This window comes from Schistosoma mansoni, chromosome 1 (assembly GCF_000237925.1).
Source record: "Schistosoma mansoni strain Puerto Rico chromosome 1, complete genome".
In the NCBI taxonomy this organism is placed as follows: Eukaryota; Metazoa; Platyhelminthes; class Trematoda; order Strigeidida; family Schistosomatidae; genus Schistosoma; species Schistosoma mansoni.
The window spans coordinates 3,874,348-3,895,888 of NC_031495.1; the positions used below are offsets into that span (position 1 = coordinate 3,874,348).

At 31.3% G+C, this 21,541-nt stretch overlaps 1 protein-coding gene across 1 annotated transcript; it reads right to left on the minus strand.

The window, feature by feature from the left end:
- Nucleotides 1–3,684: 3,684 nt before the first annotated feature.
- Smp_056290 (hypothetical protein) lies at nucleotides 3,685–20,138 on the minus strand (the record flags this gene model as incomplete). The annotated part of the gene is made up of 4 exons (XM_018793023.1): nucleotides 3,685–4,707; nucleotides 9,568–9,851; nucleotides 10,785–14,938; nucleotides 19,741–20,138. 4 exons carry the CDS (start codon nucleotides 20,136–20,138, stop codon nucleotides 3,685–3,687), a joined length of 5,859 nt encoding a protein of 1,952 aa, XP_018647577.1.
- Nucleotides 20,139–21,541: the final 1,403 nt, after the last annotated feature.

A 21,541-nucleotide genomic window follows, 5' to 3' on the forward strand; every position in this document is an offset into this window, starting at 1 on the left:
ATAAAAAGCTCAATCAGAGATATCGTGGTTGCTGGCAATATGTATGCAGCAAAAAAAATGTACATTATTTATATATCGATTGACTCGACTGCTAACTTCTATCTGGCGATCACTTAATAACTAGTTCAATGTAGAATTTGTCAACGATTATCAACTATCACCCTATCGCGGTGTTGACAAGTTTGAATATCAAAGAGTAAAGATTAGAAGTTTTAATCAACTACATTTGAGTAACATTAAGTTCGAATAATTACGAGTAATCTATAACTACTTATTAAGTCTTCATGCAGTAAAGTCTTTTGAGTTATTCTAATGAAGTTAATTGATTTTCACTACTGATTCATATTACTGTTTACCTATCAGGGTCATAACCAATATCCCACATGGATAAATTTGACAAAATATCTAGTTATCAGAAGGGGGTTTTGTGGAGATTTTAGTAACTTTATATAGTTGAGATCATGAGTCAATTGAAACTAGACCACCATGGAAAACCTGGAAGCACTGGACGGCTATTTAGTCCTATCGTGGGACTCCTCAGCAGTGCGCATCCACGATCCCGCCTCACAAGATTCGAACCCAGGACCTATCAGTCTCACGCCAGAACACTTAACCTCTTGACCACTGGGCCGGCATCCAACGGTGTTAATATCCAACTTCAAACAATCCACGAAATTGAGCAACCATTCACCAATGTCTTCAGCGACAAATCTATAGATAGTTCTTTATTGACAACATTTTATTTCAAACCTTAAAGAAAATATAACATAACTCGGATTTACTAATTAAGCTGTTACACTAGTCTAATATTAATAAAGTTTACCATAAATATACAAGCAGCTGAAGAAACATTATTACCATGGAAATTATTTGTTCGATAATGATATTCAATAGTACAGCACATGAAATTAATACTCTTAAAATCCTACTGATTTAGTCAAGTTACATAAACCTCCATTAGCAACGGCTACTTTTTGGTTTAAAATGTACACTAGTTCAATCATTAATAATGTTGAAGTTATAATTCCACTAACTCAGGATACCATCAACCATATTGATTACAAGCCCTATTTTCCTATCACATATTGTCTATAGTGAATCGATACTGATAGCTATAACTTTTCTGTTGTAGAGGCAATTACTCATTGAAGACAATGATAGACGGTCGCTCAATTTTGTGTACTGGTTGAAGTTAGACATTAACATCTAAGGATGCCGTTTCAGTGGTCTAGAGGTTAGGTGTTTGCACACGAGATCGGAATTTCTTGGTTCGAGTCCCGCATGAGGGATCGTGGGTGCGCGCAGGTGAAGAGTGTCATACTAGGATGAAACGGCCGTTCAAACCTTCCAAGTTTTTCAATGATGGTCTTACATTCATCCATTCATGATATCAATTGAAGCTCAACAATCTCTACAACCCCATACTAATAATTTTCTATAATCACTAAATAAATATTATCAAATATGTTTTGATGAACTACATAAGGTATAGCAACTCACGTACAATTGAATTTGTTCATATTTAATTTGTTTAAGCCCATTTTTTAACTTATTTGATGGACGGAGGCATTCGTACAATAACAACCCATCTATACTATTGTACTTTTATCATCGTTGCACTTGCATGAATATGTATGCGTGAGCATTGCTTACTGCCTACTAATTTATTCATTTTGCTAGCCTTACTATTAGTCGCTTAACTGATTCGATGATTCATTCATTTCCATATATATATATGTATGTACATTTTAATCCTGTTCACTGACCTGTTGACTCGCACACTCGTTCATTGAATCGATCATCCGCACGCTCACTCGCTTTTCAGCACTACTCTTTCATGCTTGCTTAACGTGCCTGTAATTTTGGCAATCTGTGCGTGGTTCAATAATAAACGCAATCAACACTTCGTACTTATACACCGTTGGAGCGTTATCTAATAACGCATATCAGGACGAACAATATACGAAGTTTAAGGATAATATCGAATACCGACCACCGCCAAGGTTACAAAACAGTACTTTTCGAAACCTACTAGCCATGCATCACGATTAAAAATAGCAGTATTAAGCTCTTAACATCAGAACATTCAAGGAATGTAATTTTATTTTAAAGATCCAATCATAAGGCAAATTTCCGTACATCAATAAATTATCATTACTGGAATCATTTTTCTACACCTAACTTGGAATCCGGAAGAAGGCCAAAGAACACATTACTCCGGGAAATAGAAGCAGATATGAAAAGAATGAGTGTAAACTGCAAAGAACTAGAAAGGATTGCCCAAGACAGGGTTGGATGGAGAATGCTGGTGGTCGGCCTATGTTCCTCCACGAGAGGTAACAGGCGTAAGTATGTAATTTTTCTACACAGTTCAGAAATTTACATAAACTTATCATCAGACTATGTTGGCAGATGCACACTACTTGGTTGGGGTCCGCGTGACTATCGAAACCAATGGTTAGAGACACTAGGTGACATGGCTCAGAAACGATCACAATGGCGTATGTGTATACACTCTTTATCTTCCCTTAAATTTTGAGATTAAAATTGCTTCATATCTTTCTTTCTTCCTATATTATATCCTTATATACAACCTATCTTTTATATATTACCATCACTAAATTAACCACTTCTCTGAATCCGGTGTTGATCTTGTTGTGCTAACGAGGTATGGCAACTTGGACTGATGCATATATGTGCCTGGTCCCACGTTGTAGCTGACTGACTGACTGATGCTACACTGATTAAATACTCTACTTGAATCATATATTTTGAATAATTATAATAATAATAATAAAACCAAACGTTATACTTGTATTAAATGGTAAATATTTCGTACATAACTGTTTGCCTGATTTATCCATTTATATTTGTTCTCAGTTATTTCCTAATTTCAAGATCCAATCTATATTAGAAGCTACTAGTATATAACATAAACAGATCTGATACTCCTACCTTATACAATACAGATACTGTGTGATTACTTATTCAACATTTAAAGTAAACAACAATCAGAAACTATAGAAAAATAATCCATTTTATAACAACAAAAAAAAAAAGGAAAACTGATTTTTTCTCTTAGAAACTTACCTGATTGTTTCTCAGGATAGAAAAATGTTGTCAAAGATAAACAAAAAAAAAGAAAGTTCATAAGCAAAGATGAATAGTGGCTAACAGTAGGATCCAGTTTGACGCGAGTTCCGTCCTATTTGGGGCTCGTCAGCTGGATATACCTACATCTCAGAGTTGATGTTCACTATGAGATTCCAACCCAGTACCGTTCGCTTCAACCGCTATCACGTTATCCACTCAGCTACTGAGTTCTGATAGCCACTTGCTTGTGCAATGGGATGAAGTTTGAATTCATTTAGTATTGTTTGTTTGTATCTTCCCATTGATGTTTAGGACTACAAGTAGTCAGTCTCTAATTGGCATATGTGCATACTGTGTGTATTGCCTCGATATAGCCTTAATTCACAAGCATTATAAGTAAAGATGAATAAAGGCTAACAGTGGAATCCAGTTTGACACGCGTTTCGTCCTATTTAGGACTCATCGGCCGGCTATACCTGCATCTCAGATTTGTTGATGTTCACTCTGAGACTCAAACCCAGTACTTTTCGCTCCAAACACCATTCAAACAAACAAGCAAAAAAGAAAAAAAAGGTATTTCAAATAAATTTTCTATTGAATGAATTCAATATTGTTTACATTATCTATATGGTTCATTTCATCACTTGAAAAATTTACAAATACTTGATCTAATGTTGTTTGTCTTACAGAATAATGTTCAATTATATGATCCATTTGCATTTGATTTAATAATGTAAATAATAATGATAATTGAATATTTTTATCCATTTGATATTTATAATAATAAGATTGTAATTCATTTAATATTGAATTAGGAAATTTTAAATGGAATTCATTTTTTAATTGATTAATTTGATTATTAGTTACTAAGTGATTTAAACGTATATCAACTTGATAACCATTACCAAAACGATTTTTTAAATGTTGTATAGTACCAAAACATTTTAATTGACCATTAATCATAATACCAATATATTGGCATAATGCTTCACATTCTTCCATACTATGAGTTGTTAATATAATAGATCGACCTTCTTTAATAAGTAATATAATTTGATCCCACATAAAACGTTTACCAATTGGATCCATTCCACTAGTTGGTTCATCAAGTAATATAACTTGTGGTTTACCAATAATAGCAATTGCAGTTGATAATTTTCTACGATTACCACCGGAATATGCTGATGTAATTCGATCTGCATATGGCGATAAGCCCATATTTTGTAATAATTCAGAGACAGTTTTAGAAATCTCATTTTCAGGAAAACCACGTAAACGAGCATATAAACTAAGTGTTTCTCTACCAGTTAATAGATCATGAACAGCATCAAATTGTGGACAATATCCTAGATTTTTAAGTGCATTCTTAGTTTGTGTAACTACATTAAATCCATTCACATATACAGTTCCCATGGATGGATGTAATTTACCAGTAATCATATTGAATGCGGTAGTTTTACCTGCACCATTAACTCCAAGTAATCCAAAACATTCTCCTGGACGAACCGCAAATGTTAAACGATTGACAGATGGTTTCTTTTTGAGAGGAAAAAATTTAGTTAAATTAATAACTGCAACTGAACATAGAGAATTGAGATAACCTTCTTTGTCAGCCTAGTTAAAGAAAAAAGAAAACAATACTCAGATGATATAGTATGTATTCCATAAACAATTGATGGTTTCAATGAAAATATTTGTGCTTAACCGTATTGAAAGCAGATATTTAAATGTGCAAATCACGTGATAAGAACGTATTCAAAATAGAAAATCAGTTGTAGTCAGATGAAAATTATGAAACTCATTTCCAGTATTCATAAAGTGAATGAAATAGTTAAACAACTGTTAAAAGTTGTTAGAGTTTCATTGTTTATTCAACCAAAATCATTTTAAATTGATAATGAATCAGAAATTTGGAAGACTCTCACGGTTTCCCACATTATCCGGACGTTCCATGCACCTATAAAAATTATTGCTCTGGTTGTTAGAATGGTCATCGGCCTCGTGACTTCCGAAGAATCTCGGCTTTCATCATGAGGCGTCATAATTATCCCTTCAATTCCCAGGGCAGAGTTTAAATGGTTTTTTTAGCGAGTTAGTTTTCTACGGAATGGGGTAGCTAACCCCATGCCCAACCTTCCTCCTTTATCTAGGCTTAAGGCCGGCAATAATCCCCCAGAGGGGCAACAGGCAGAGTTGAGAATGAATTAATCACTATAAAAAAAGCCATACGTTTATCATTGTGATGTTTTAAAAATCCTTAATTTATTTGAAAGTCAAAAAACTGTTTCCAGAATTTATTTTCTTTCTTAACTAGTTTGAATGGTTGTCATCATTACGTCCCAAGCTGATTCAGTAAATTTGTAGTGTTACATTAAAAGATATCTTGAAGTTTTGAGCTCATAAACATATTTAAATTGGATAATCATTGAAAATCTGGGGGCACTGGGCTGGTGTTTCTTTCTCGTATTATATTGCTCAGCAGTAATTACTAACACCAACAATCAGATTTAGGACCTTCGTCCTCACATATGAATGCTTAACCTCCAGAGTAGTAATTATTAGCAGCACATGTGAATGAATTCAGTTGATAAATATTCATAAATATCCATTATTTAACTGTTTATAGTGAAGCCTAATAATAACAGAAATGCCACTGAAGCGGTAAAAAGAATAATAAAACTAACATCAAAGTTGAATAGTGTCTAGTAACAGACTCCAATATGCCTGCTTCACCATATTTATCACATGTCAGCTGGATGTAACTGTACTGCACTACTGATTTTTAAACCTATACTCAAACTCAGTATTTTCCGTTCTAAATAACACGAACTCACAGGTAGAATGATACGTGCGCTTTGGGTCCCAATACTATCCACAATAATAATATTTTAACAGATAGAAACTAAGATGCAGTATCAAGACGATTCGCTTAGCGTGAACATATTAGAGACTATCATTAAAGACTGATCAATCCACAGTTTAGAAAGTTGTAATGGGAAAATACAAACTTTTACAAGTTTGATGGGATATTTCTTGTATCACACTTGAGTCAATGAAATTAATTAGAAAGCTGTATGTAGGGCGAAGACATTTTCAAAGATTGTTAACGTAAACTAATAGTAAAGAGTCACCGGTTAACGTTAAATGACAAAAGTAATGTCTGGTTAGAGACAAAATGTTTCTGTATGTATGTTTTACTTGACCTTAAGAATTACTGCTGCTTTCGTCAAAGTTAATAATTCATCATTATTATGCTTATTATCATTATTACACTTTGAGATAAAATCTGTGCTTGTAAAGTATAAGATGACTCTTGCAAAACTTCTTCTGTTCACATCAACATCTGATGCTACATGGTCGCTTACTTTCAAAATTATTTCACACACATTTAGAAATTCCCTGCAGAAATTCCTCAGTCAAAGGTGCAACTTGTACAGTTAAATAGAATTTGAAGTAATCAAAATTTGTATCACATCAATACTAAAGTTTAAGCAAATCTGACCCGTGTTACACTAAGATGGTATAGTAAACAAAGAATTGGTTGGGAAAACCAATTCATTGTTTTATGTAAAATCAAACAGTAGCTTTCCACAATATGAAAATCATACAATGAATACATCATTTGTGTATCTTCTTTGAGTTGTCCTTTACATATTTCATCATTCTTCTAATTCTGTTGTTGTTCCAATCTCTCTTCCTCTTCTCCCTCATTCACTTTTCTGCTGGTAAGCATTCCACTTCCAATTGTCGCTACATTCTACTTAACTCTGTTCACATAAGTAGCGTACATCACACTGGCACTTATTCATTTGCAAAAAGTTTATTTTCATCATATTATGCTGTTTCGCTATGGTAATTTAGAATAACTCATATTCATTCAGAACTCAGAACCCACTAACAATCTTCATCGAATCATCATGAAGCTATAACTGCTAAAATATAATGGATGTTCGAAATGTGCCCATAAAATTCAAAAAATATTTCAATACTATACGAGAAAGTTATCATCTCTCGATGGGCGCACAAGTTTCAATAGTTTGATTTCAAGCAGAATGATGGAAATAAATTTTGTTTTATCTTTCCAAAGAGCATGAAAATTAATAAACGAAATTATTGTTTACAAGCAATGATGGACAGTGGCTAGCAGTGAATTCCAAAACGCACATTTCGTTCTATTCGGGACTCGTCAGTTTCATTGCAGTCCTAAAAATCAATGGGAATATTCAAACAAACAATACCAACTGAAATTACTGGTTATTTTCGACGAAATCATGTACGTAGTGTATAAATTATGATGAACAATTAGATTTAGTCATCTTTTAATGTAAAATCATGTACAGAATACCGAAATGTAAAATTTTTATTCGAAACGATGATAAGAGGTTAATCCAGACTAGTTAATTGTATTTACACCACTTTTAAAAAGAAAATGATTTTCTGGATGGTTCTGTAGGAAGCAGTCCAAATTACAAGTAAAAATTCATTGAATTGAACTGATGCTTCATACTGGACAGTATGATGGGTATTAACTCAACTGACAATTAAATGAAAATGATCATAGTGGTAGGCTTTAGAGAATCAAATGTAATTATAATTGGTTACTGGGAGAAATGAAATAATCTGATATTATGAATTGGGAGAAAACGTTTCTTATTTAGTTTTTAGTTACTCATGAGTAGTATATAAATATAAGAATAAAGCAGTAAACCCTGTGACGCAATAATTAGTATAAAATGGCATAATTTGAAGTGTAAAATGTAATTTTTCATCATGTTAGCCTTCTTAGGGAACGAATTTAAGTCGAATTTTTATCTTTCATCTGATAAATGTTATATACATGGTTCTTTTATACAAACGATACGAACATTGAACAACATAATCAATTATCCAATGTATTCGATTGAAATAATTTTTTAGAATTTCTAGTTGAATGACAAGTTATTCAAACTAGTTGTCAACATACACAATCGTGAAAAAAATGGGTTCTTCCGTGATATTGTAGCTATACTGTACAATGTTCTAGAAATATACTTTTTTCTTCATCAAATAACTAAGAGAATACGTTTATTACTGGATAAAATTTTCTAAATTTGATTCAATACATCGCAGAACGTTCATTTTCGTGACAATTAATCTATCGTCTATGTTCTTATCTTAAATAATACGCTATATCAATACAGAAGTAATAACTATCAACATTCTTACTGCATAATATTTGATATATCAGTCAGTCAGTCATCTACAACGTAGGATCAGGCACATATATGCATCGGTCCAAGTTGTTATAACTCTTTAGCACAACAAGATGAACACTGGATTCAGAGAAGTGGTTAATTTAGTGATGGTAATATATAAAAGATAGGTTGTATATAAGGATATAATATAGGAAGAAAGAAAGATATGAAGCAATTTTAATCTCAAAATTTAAGGGAAGATAAAGAGTGTATACACATATACCATTGTGATCAATTCTGAGACATGTCACCTAGAGTCTCCAACCATTGGTTACGATAGTCGCGCGGACGCAAACCAAGTAGTCTGCATCTACCAGCATGGCTTAGACTAGAAGTTAGTGACTTTAAGCTCTAATGCCACGTTTTGGTTTGGCCATCCCTAACATCTGACATATATAATATTTACTTTAACAAAATATGTATACAAACAAATGAATCAACATTGTTATATGTCATTAAATTTAAGTAGACACAACCACTGATTTTATACCAAATAATACTACATCATGTTATCATCAAATGGACTATAAAAATATTATTGAAATCTAAATTTAAAAAAATTTTCATAGTTGAAATCATGAGTCAATTGAAGCTACACCACTATGGAAAACCTGGAAGCACTGGATGACCGTTTCGTCCTATTATGGGACTCCTAAGCATTGCTTATCCACGGTCCCACCCCGCGAGATTCGAACCCAAGCCCAATCAGTACGATAGGCCACTGAGCCGACATCCAACGGTATTATTGTCTAACTTCAACCAATCCACGAAATCTAAGCATCCATTCACCGATTGTCTTCAGTGGGTTGATATCTCTACAACAGACGTGTTTTAAACTCCACCACTCACTGCTTTCAAATTTTCCATGGTAGTCTAGCTTCAATTGACTCATGATTTCAACTATATATAAAAATTACTAAAATCTCCACAAGTGGATTGGGCACACTGAGGAAATCACCCAATTGTATCACAAGACAAGCCCTCACATGGAATCCTGAAGGTCAAAGGATAAGAGGAAGACCAAAGAACACATTACGCCGAGAAATAGAGACAGACATGAGAAGAATGAACAAAAAAATGGATAGAACTAGAAAAGAAGGCCCAGGACAGAGTGGATTGGAGAAAGCTGGTCGGTGGCCTATGCTCCATTGGGAGTAACAGGCGTAAATATGTAAGTAAGTAAGTAAAATCTCCCCAAAAACTCTTTCTGAAAAAAAAACAAACAAAAATTAACACATACCTTCATGATACGTAGTCTTTCAGCATGTACATCTTCATCTTCAGAATTATTATTATCTTCATCATGATTATCATTATCATTTATTGATTTATTGATATCTGATCTTTGATGATTATTATTATGATCATTATTAGATTTAATCCGATCAAGTTTTTTCATAAATATCATAAATATCATATTATGTTTTTTTAATAATTTAGGATAATTTATATAAAAATAATTATTAATAGATTGAATAAAAAATTGATTTTCTTTAAATATAATAAATAAAAAAAATAAACAAGCTTCAATTGGTAATGCAATTAATTTACTACCAAGTATATTCCAATCAAATGGATCAATATTATTATAATGATTATGATTGAATATTGATTTATTGATCTTATATTTTTGTATAAATTTAATAATATAATATCTTTTAGCTAAATCAAATAAACCACGACTTAAACAATATTGTGGAAATATATGAAATATAATTTTAATAATATTATTAATCATATTTAATGTTATATTATTTTGTGAAAAATCATCTAATATTAATGTACACATACATGTAATAGAACCAATCAATAAATTGAATATGGATAATATCACTAAGGAGGTACTTGGTGATAGAATGAAAAAAGTTGCTATGTATAACATTGGTATAATAGCTATACCATATAATAATATTAATAATATAAATGATAATATAACATCTATATGAATATAAGCTAATTTTTGATAAAATATAAATATAATAATACATAGAATACTACATATTATATAATTTATAATATCCCATAAATAATTACATAACCAATAAATGAATGATTTTAAACCAGATACATATTGTAAATATTTTGAACCGATATTATTTTCTTTAACTAAAAATGATATAAAACTAGCAGGTATAAGGGATAAACTAAGTAATGTAAATAATGATAATGTTAAATCATATAATAATTCTGTTGGTAAACCTAAACTTTTATGATTATCTAATATAGTTAATGGATGATTAATAAATATAATATTAGGTAAATGATTATTATTATTTAATGCAATTTGATTATTATATAACATATGTAATTGTAAATTATGTAATGTATTTAAATATGCTGGTCCAGATACATAACCTTTATTATTAAACCATATACGAAAATATGAAATTGGTGGAAGAGATAATTGGATAAATGTTATAATATCCGACCAAAAAGTATCTTTCATTATAAGATTACCATGTAAATCATATATACTAGTCATATTAGTTAATGAATAAATGAATAAATTATTTGAATTTAAAAGATATTTTGAAAGTTTACGTAATGATGGATAATTATGAGTATGATAACTTAAACCACCATATCTTTGTTTAATATATTGATTTTGAGTTCTTATTAAATAATCTGATACTTTAAATGATGTTAAATTAAGAAATATATCTTTTGTTGGTAGGATTTTAGAACTTGGTTGTTGTTCATATTGTGTAAAACTATTCATGAAACATGATGTATTACAAGAACATTCATTAGATTGATATGACCGGATATATTTCATTTGTTGATGAGTTAATTCTTTTTTTATAATCTTAATATTTGATAGATTACATTGACTATATGTTTTATAGTATGCATTTATATTTTGTAATGTATATTTAGGTAGACAACCAATACCAGTCCATCCATAGGGTTGTTTTAATGCATTCTCATAATTCCATGCTATATTTAAAACAGATTTGAATGTATTTGATTTATTCAATAGATTATCAGTAGGATTTTCTAATTCATATAAATTATTTTCATAAAATGTATTCAATGGAAGTTTATTATTTTCATCAGACATTAACCATGGTGTAATAATCATTGGTTGATTTGAAGAAGGTTTTTTAAAAAATTGTAATGATTTTAAAACTAAAATTAATACACATATAGGTAAAATAAATTCAATAAATAGACTTAATTTAGATCGTTTTAAATAATGAAAACGTTTAAGAAACATAGCTTTGATTTGTTGTCTTGTATTAGGTTGATTCAATGGTACATTTACATTGGATATTGGATGAACGTTTACTGTATCATTGGATTTGTCTGTTTTATTATAATAATGTTTACGATGAAGAAGATTAGGTAATGTAGGTGGAGCTGAAATTGGCCCTCTATTTGTTAAATGGGATAAATGAGAACTTTGTCTTAAACTGTTCATTTGTGATTGACGTAATCCAGTACTAGTAAACATTTGTTGTTCGTGTTGTTGTTGTATTTGATTCATTGATGTGTCGTTTTTATTTACATCAGTTTCATATTGATTATCATTCTTATTATCAGTTGCTGTTGTCATACCACCCAAATGATAACTTGAATCTTGTAATAACATTGCAGGATCATCAGCTATATTAAGAAATATTTCTTCTAATGAAGTATCAGTTAATCCACAACTAATTATCCCATGGGATGTCAATTCAATAGGTAATATAATTTGATCATTAGGAGATAGTGGATTTTCAAATTGTTTAAATAATTGACTTAATGAACCATCAATAATATTTTGTATTGGTATACGATAAATCATTTCATTTTGATTATAATCAATTAAACTGATATCTTTAATGTACTGTTTCAAATAATGAATGATATCATTCAAATCTTCATCGGTTAATGTATCACTATGAAGACTTTCCGTGGAATCACCATCTAATAATTGATTATGACGTTCTAATATTAAATAATATCCTTGACCATATGTTGATTTTAAAAATAAACTAGAACCATAACATTTTAATTTACCTTGTGATATAATAGCTATACGATCTCCTAATATATCTGCTTCATCCATATGATGTGTTGTTATAATAATAGTTTTATTTAATTTCATTTTTAATATTAAATCCCATATTGATCTACGTGAATATGGATCAACACCAGTTGTTGGTTCATCTAATAAAATCACTGAAGCTTGACCGACAAATGCTATAGCTATAGATAATTTACGTTTTTGTCCACCAGATAAAGTTTTCACTTGATCATTTAATTTATTAGTTAAATTTAATAGATTACTAAAATAGTTAACTTCATTGTTAATTTGTTCTTTATTGAAACCTTTTAATTTAGCATAAAATTTAATATGTTCAATAACTGTTAAATATTCAAATAGGATATTATGTTGTGGACAATAACCTAGATTTGTACGTATTTGATTCATTTGTTGATGTATATTATAACCACAAATCATAGCTAAACCATTAGATGGTTTATGTATACCTGTTAAAATAGATATTAATGTTGATTTCCCTGATCCATTATGACCTAAAAGTGATGTAATTTGATTTGTATAAAATTCAATATTTAAATGATCTAATGCTGGTTTACTTTTTTTATTGTACATTTTACTTAAATTCTTTACAGATATACTAATTGGTAAACATTCATGATTAGATTCTACGCATAGTTGAACATTTCCACCATCTTCTTTATAGATAACATTCTTTATACAGTCTATGGGTTCATCTTTATGTTTATTGAATATCTTCCAATTTTGGCATTTGATTCTTGAATAAAATGATTGATATATATTATATTTCTTTGAAATAATCCATTCAATCAATAGTGTCATACATAGATACAATATAGAATCAATCCATAGCATGAGAATACTTTTACCTGGTGAAAATAATGAATCACTTAATTTTGGTTGCCATAAATCATTCCAATATGTATCTAAATTTTGTGATTCTAATCTTAATAATGAATATAAACCTAAACTAAATGCTACTTGATTTGATAATGATGTTATATAAATAATTTCTTCTTTAATCCATTTTTCATTCATTAATATTAATGGTATTGGTATATAGATAATAAAATAAAATAATCCAGTTACTATAGCACTTAAATTAGATTTTTGAAAAAATATTGAACATAAAAAACAAAACATGATAATTGAAATAATATAAGAAATTAATAAAAAAAATATAATAAATATACTACTTATAATAAAGATATTACCATATTTTAATATTAATGTAATAATTATAGTAATAGGTAGGACTATTATAAATGTACTACTAAACCAACTTAACCAATGAGTAGTATTTGTAAAACCCATAATTTTTGTAAATTCTTTTATATAATTCTCTTTTTCTTCTACAATATATTTTGTTATTAACATTGCATTTAATATCCATGTCAACAATAATAATTGTGGTAATAATTTCTTGATTTTATTTAAAAATTCATCTTTTTTATAACATGATGTTGGAAAAAATTTCATTTGTTTACCAATTAATAAATGATTTGAAGAAGATGTTGAAGGAGAAGAAGATGTCGAAGACGATCCAGTCCATGAATTCCATGAATTATTTAATTGTTTTATTCTTTCTGGTATATTATTAGATATTTCAATAATAGCATTACTAATTAAATCTTGTATATCTAAAAAACCACTAGTCAAATATTTTGTATCACCATCATTAACATTATTACGTGGTTTTGGATTCCATGTATGATCTAATACTTTATAATTATTTGTATCATCTATAATATATGGATTTTGACGTATGGTTATAATAGTTGATGTATTTTGTATACTATTCAATTGATGATGATTTGATGAGAATATTGTATTATTAAATAGAATACCTTGAACAATTGGATGTACTTGTGATTTAAATAAATTCATATATACATTAAACATAGATTGATTATTTACCCCATAAATATGTGTTGCTAAGGGGAAACAATCTAATAATTGTATAATAATATCAATCATTATATTGATACGATGAAATATCATTGGTTGATTCAATAAATCATTGGTTTCATTGAAATGATTTTGTCCTTCAGGATTTAACCATAATAATGCATTTAAACAAAACTTTTGAATCAGTCCATGGAGGGTACCATTCGAATGTATTGTACAAGTTTTTAACATACTTCGTATTTGTTTTAATATAGTTGTATTAGATAGTAACTGATTTAAAATTGGTTTTGTTTGTAATTGATATTGTTTTAATATATTTTTTAATAAAATTAATAATCTTTGTGGTTCCATTACCCGGTACATTATTTCATTTGTCCATTGATTAACAGGATAATAAAAGATATAACCATTTAATAAAAATCTTAAACGTCCTGTATAATGGATTAATAAGCTATTACGTAATAATTGATCTAATGCAATACAATTAATTTTATAATTAGTTTCTATGGTATCCATATGATTGATTGTTGATAGAAGAAGGGATGATGATGATGATGATGATGTATAACGACGTATTCGTTTTAATTTTTTTTCTATATCAATAAGATTTGTAAAATCAATATCTTTTAAAAATTCCATTAATTTACCTAAATCATTTAAATTAGCAGTTTTTGTACCACATATAAATTTAGATAAACTTGATAACCAATGTATTTGTTTAATTGTTATATTAAATATACCAAAATTGATTGTTTTATTATAATGGATATCATTGAAATGTTCATTATAATCATTGGGAGATTCATTTTCGGAAGTTAATTCATTAAAAATATCTTGGTAAATTTGTTGAACATTGAATAGAACAAATTTGATTCGTTGGTATAATTGATTATTGGAATTATTAATGAATTGTAAAAAAATTGGGATATTGAAATGTTGAAAATCCTTTGTTCTAATTTAATATAAAAAAATAGATGAAAAAAAAAATTATTATTAAGAGTAAGTTATATTTTTCATAGTTGAAATCATGAGTCAATTGAAGCTGGACCACCATCGAAAACCTGGAAGCACTGGATGGCCGTTTCGTCCTATTATGGGAATCCTCAGCATTGCGCATCTACGATCCCGCACTCGCGAGATTCGAACCCAGGACCTACTTCAAGATACATATCCTGGAATTCTAGTGGAAAGCAGTGACCAGTGGAGTTCAAACTACGTCTGTTGGGAGATATCAACTCACTGATGACATTAGTGAATGGTTGCTAATAATTCGTAGATCGGTTGAAGTTAGACATTAACACCGTTGGATGCCGGCCAACTCAGCGGACTATCGGTTAAGGGCTCTGGCTCGAGACTGGTAGGTCCTGGATTCGAATCTCGCGAGTGCGGGATCGTGGATGCGCACTGCTTAGGAGTCCCATAATAGGAAGAAACGGCCGTCCAGTGCTTCCAGGTTTTCGATGGTGGTCCAGCTTCAATTGACTCATGATTTCAACTTTGAAAAATACTGAAATCTCCACAAATCCCCTTCTGAGTAAGTTATATGTTTATAAACATTGATAATGTTATAATAGTTAGTTGAGATCATGAATTGATCAATGTTAGACCATCATTAAGAACCTGGAAGAAATGGACCGGCATTTCATCCTATTATTGGACTCCTCATTAGTGTACATCTACAATCTTGCACTCAAGACTCGAACCCAGGACCTTCAGTGGTTGTGCACTGATGCGGAGTCCCATACTAGGACAAAATAGCCGTTCAAAGTTTTCAAGTTTTCAGTGTTGTTCGAACATTGATTGATTAATGATCTTAATTAAAACTCAGCGATCTTCACAACTCTATACTAACATAATAATTAGGTTTGTCTAAATAGCTTCTTTGTTTCTGTTACGGTTAAATAATAGGAGGGCTGTTCAACTATCTTTATTTATCAGAATGCTGATAATCAGATAATACATTATTCATATTTTTAATTATTAGATGTTTAACAACAAGAGCAACAATTTTTATGGGTACATGAAACGTCCGGACAATGTGGAAGACCGGAAGGACCAGTCAAATAGGAACGAAAATGAGGAGATACAATTTTACAGTACTTGGAATTAGCGAAACCCGTTGGACTCAAGATGAACAGAAAGTCTAGATACTGGAGAAATGCTCCTCTTCTCCGGTCACGAAGAGAAAAATGCTCTAATACTGTCCAGAGAAGCACGAAATGCAAAGATACGTGGATCTCACTAGACCACACCACGGAGAACCGGAAAGATCATATTTGCTTCAGTAGAAAGTTCACAGGATTGGTGGAAGATGTAAGTAGCTGACATAGCTTCAGACTACAACATTATGGCTGCCAAGATGAAACTAAAGCTAAGGAAGGATTGGACAACTGGACAAATAGCATTACGAAAGTTCAGTACAACCTTCCTTCGGAATACTGACAAACACATCGAATTTAAGATAACCCTCAACTACAGGCTCCAAGCTTCACAAGAACTACTGAAAGAAGAAAAAACTTAGATGAAGGACTACTGGAAAGGAATCAAAGAAGCACCAACTTCAAAGTGTCAGAAGATGCTGAGCTGCAACAAGCATCATCATAAGGAATGGATCTCTATCAAAACCCTGGACAAGATTGAAGAAAGAAAGAACAAATATACAATTGCGAAATCAGGCGCGGATCGGCAAAGCAAGAGCAAGCTGCATATACTGAAGCAAACAAGAAAGTGAAGAAGAGCATCAGTGTCGACAGGCAGAAACATGTGAAAGAGCTAGCAACGACAGCAGAAAATGCTGCAAGAGAAGGAAATGTGTGACAGCTCCATGACACAACGAAGAAAGTAGCAGGGAAATATACTAAACCAGGGAGAGTGATCAAGTAGAAAGAAGGTATAGTGTCGGTTGATATGTTAAGCCCATATACCTTATTATAACTTCAGGACAAGCCAACTTACCTACACATCATGAGTCATGTTTTCGCCTTGTTAATTATTCACTTATTAACCCTGACCATTTTCATATGAACGTGGGTTTGCGCACTCTTCTTATCCTATTTATCATATGTCTGTCATTTATTCTTGTCTGACTATAAATATTGATTGACGCCTGATTAAAGTGAGTTGGCTTACCCGCCATCTCCAATGCGTGTCATTTTTGCTTCACTCGCTGATATTTGCTCATGTGCTTATAACTTTCTGACCTGCGTCATTGGATAATAAACTGTAGTTGTAGCTTCCCTTTACCTTCTGATTTCATGCACCGTTAGGATTTGTATTATAACGGTTATCGAGGTGAAAGATTAGCGAAGCATTGCACTACAAAGCAAGACAATCGTTGACATTCAAGAGCGGAGGAACAGATGGGTAGAATACTTCAACGAACCATTGAATAGGCCAGCCAGATATTGAAGCAACACCTACAGACTTCCTTGTGGGCGTCAATCCACTAGCGACGGAAGAAATCAGAACGGCCATCAGACAAATCAAGAGCGGGAAAGTAGAAATACCTGATACAATAAACCGGCTGAAGCTCTGAAGTCAGACGGAGAAGCAACTGCAAACATGCTTCACGTCTTATTTAGGAACATTTGGGAGAAAGAACAAGTGTTGATCCACTAGAAAGAAAGATACCTCATCAAGATACCCAAGAAAGGATATCTCAGTAAATGTGAGAAATACAGAGGCATTACATTACTATCAGTAGCAGGAAACGTTTTTAGCAGAGTGTTGCTGAAACGAATGAAAGACGCAGTAGACACCCAACTTCGAGATAAGCAGGCCAGATTCCGTAAGGATCAGTCGTGCAAAGACCAAATTGTGACACCACGGATTATCGTTGAACGATCAATTTAATGGGACTTGTCACTATACATCCACTTCATTGACTGTGAGGTATTTGACAGTGAACAATGATAATGCAAAAATTTTCAGTGTCGATGATAAACTAATCAACTTAACAACTTAATATTTCCTCTCAGTTATGATTAGGGATTTAAACTAATTGATATGATTGTCAATGATTATCATCATTGATAAAGTAATCATATCAAATCACTCAGTGTCAAAAGTATAATTATAATAGAACTGCTAATATAATCTTGAACGTCAGTGTCAATTTCGTTGCATGATAGAAAGATTATTTCAACTTAAGAGTAAGATTCATTTAACATGACCAGCTTTCTTATCAAATACTCATTTCAATGTTTTTGAAACATCATACATCATACATTGTATTTAGTATATACCTACTGCTTAGCTTGAAATGGAGAAAAAAATACATATACAGTTTAAACTATTCAAAAAAAGAGCTTTGACCTAGATTAGTCCAATGCCTAGTAATATCAATCAAACTGTCAAAACTAGTGTGTATGAAGATCAAAGCTTTCTTTAACATGATAATTTAAATATTGAATGACGAATGATCAAAGCTTTCTTTAATATGATAATTTAATTATTGAATGACAGATTTTTAAGAGTTCACTAATTTCATACCTTCAATAAAGTATTTTACGGTATTAATATATATTGAGTATCTAAATGTTACTAATTAATCCAATGGGGCCAATCGAATGTATTCAAGCACAAATTAGACTATCTCACTAAATCCTGATAACCATACAGCAGTAAACAGTTAATTCGCAAAATAACAAACAATTGTCTTAATCTTCATTGTTCCTTCTGCAAATAACAGTTCATCTTCTCTAATTTCATTGTTTATTCATTTTCCTACTAATTGAGCTTCATTTCAGTTCTTTTGCCATCGGTCTTCTGCCAAAATACATTCTATTTTTGACCATCACTATATACTACTTATATGGATATAAGTAGCACGCACTGCAATTCCATATAGGCAATAATTTTTTTGATAATAATTTTAATAATTAACAAAGAATAAAACGATTATTTGCAAGAAACGTGAACTCATAACAGAAACTATTCCTTATAGCTTCATTATTCGTTGTTTGTATGATGGACCAAGATAGTCCCATTTGTGTTGACGGATAAATTAATATCGCGAATTAATAAAGTAGACATTAGTCAAAATACTTTAGTTCATTCATTCGCAATGACATTTTTCTATTGTGTATAAACAAATTAAGTTTGCTATGTATGATAGACAGTTGATTGTTTTAGATGAAGCTCAAGTCAACAGACACCCTGAATGTATTCCAAGGGTTCGAAAGTAAGTTGTCTTCATTCTGAACGTGGATCTAATAGTCCTTCATTTCGTCAACAATCGTAGAAATGTGTGAACTGATATTTCATTCGACATTATACTTTATCCCTCTTTGATTTCTTTCACTTTCATCAATACATTAATTTTTGGATAAGTAAGTAGTTTATCGAATATCCTTAAATAAGCTGTATAAATGCTATCCATTTTTAAATGATAGTAGTCATTTTATTACACTATCCGAAGATTTTATGACTGTGAACACATCATCCTTATATATAGTTAAAAAGACGGCAAGTGAAATATTTTAATCAATTAATACTTACACATTTTCAGTCAATAGATCTCCAACAATACTAGAAATATTCTCAAGTAAATTACCAAATACAGTATAATTAAACTGTTGAGAAGTACTATCAGGATCTATTGAATGACAACGATAAAGGAAATTACAAACAATTGATTGTAGATAACTAAATAAACCCATTGTTGGAAGATTTATTGAACGAACATGGCATGTATTCTCATTTACTGGAGGTGATTCAGTTCGTATTCCAACTAATATAATTGGGATCATTAAAGGGACTAAGATTTCAGCTAAGAGAAATCCAGGACGTCGTTTACGTAGTAAGAAATTTTTCCACATCAATAGTTGATAATGTATAAAGAATTCCTTGGATTTTGACAATGAAATTTTAGTATCTTTATCATTTGAATCTTTCATAGTTGGATCGTTTTAATTTTATTGATAGAAATTCATCAGATAATCTGAAAAGTTAAGATTAAAAAAAAAGTCCGAAGGACAAACTATCAAGTTATCACAAAAAGAATCAATATTCATACAATCCAAGTTTTTTTAATCAGCCTATCTAATTTATATATCAGTCTGAATAAGTTGAGATATCAGAATCCACCACATTCTCAGTCAAATGATTCAGATATAAAGCAGATGATTGAATCTGTCACACGTTGATATCAACTGGAGAACCATTAGGAAGTAGAAAGTACTAGATAGACTCTTCAATTAAGCAGTGTGCATCATTGACCATACATGGCATTGAAGCAATGACTTTTACTATACTTTATGGGACATGCATTGGTATTCGGTGGTACAGATTCGTTAGCTGCAGTCAGCAGATAAAATGACATACCTCATGTAATACAATGTAACCTTGGGGTAAATATCATAATGCTCTGTGAATCGACTCTGTGAGTTACAGTTTTCGACAAAGGCTTTGTGAAATTTATTAAGACCTAAACGTCTTCGGTTGAAGTTCATTGAACGTTATGGGTATGTATCTTCAAAAAGTCTTAAAATGGTACGAAACAGCTTCCCAATCCTACCTGTTTCACAACAATTCTTCAAATGATATGAACACATGATAAAAGCTATCGTGAACACTAAGAAATTTTCATAATTTAAATCACAAGCTGATCTAAGTTAAACCACATTGTAAGCTTGTAGGCACTGCACGGTCGTTTCGTCTTAGTATGGAATTCCTCAGCAGTGCGTATCCAAAACCTTGCATGCAGGAATCAAATCCAGGACTTCCGGTCTCGCCACCTAACGCCAAGACCAGTTCATAAGTTAAACTGTAAAAATGTTACAATCTCCATAAATCACTTATCCTAATATCAAGAAATTACCCAACTAAAGTTTTAGTATCATTAGCAATAAAATTCTGCCCGTACTTCCATTAAAGTATTCTCGATTACATACCAATGACAAATAAGTATTTCTTTTTAAAGATCACTAGACTGGTTTGATTCTAAACATGCAGGAGTGCATGGAGAATAACAATTTACTTTTAATTACATTTCTGGTAGAGAATATAAAAAACAAATGCCTTCTTTATTATTTTATAACCATAAACAGTCTGGTTTACAATTGACTGATCACTGGGTGATGATCAATGTTATGGGTGTCAAGTCCTTCTTAGTGCTGATCAAATGCTATCGATCAAGTCCTACAGAAGGTTGATCGTGGCCCGAATAGATCAGTGGTAACGTCTCTGACTGTGAAGCTGAGTGACACGGGATCAAATCCGTCAGGGAGCACCAGTTCCCTTAAGATTACAGGTACACCTTGCTGACAAGTGCAAAGTAGCACGAAACCCGGATTCAGGG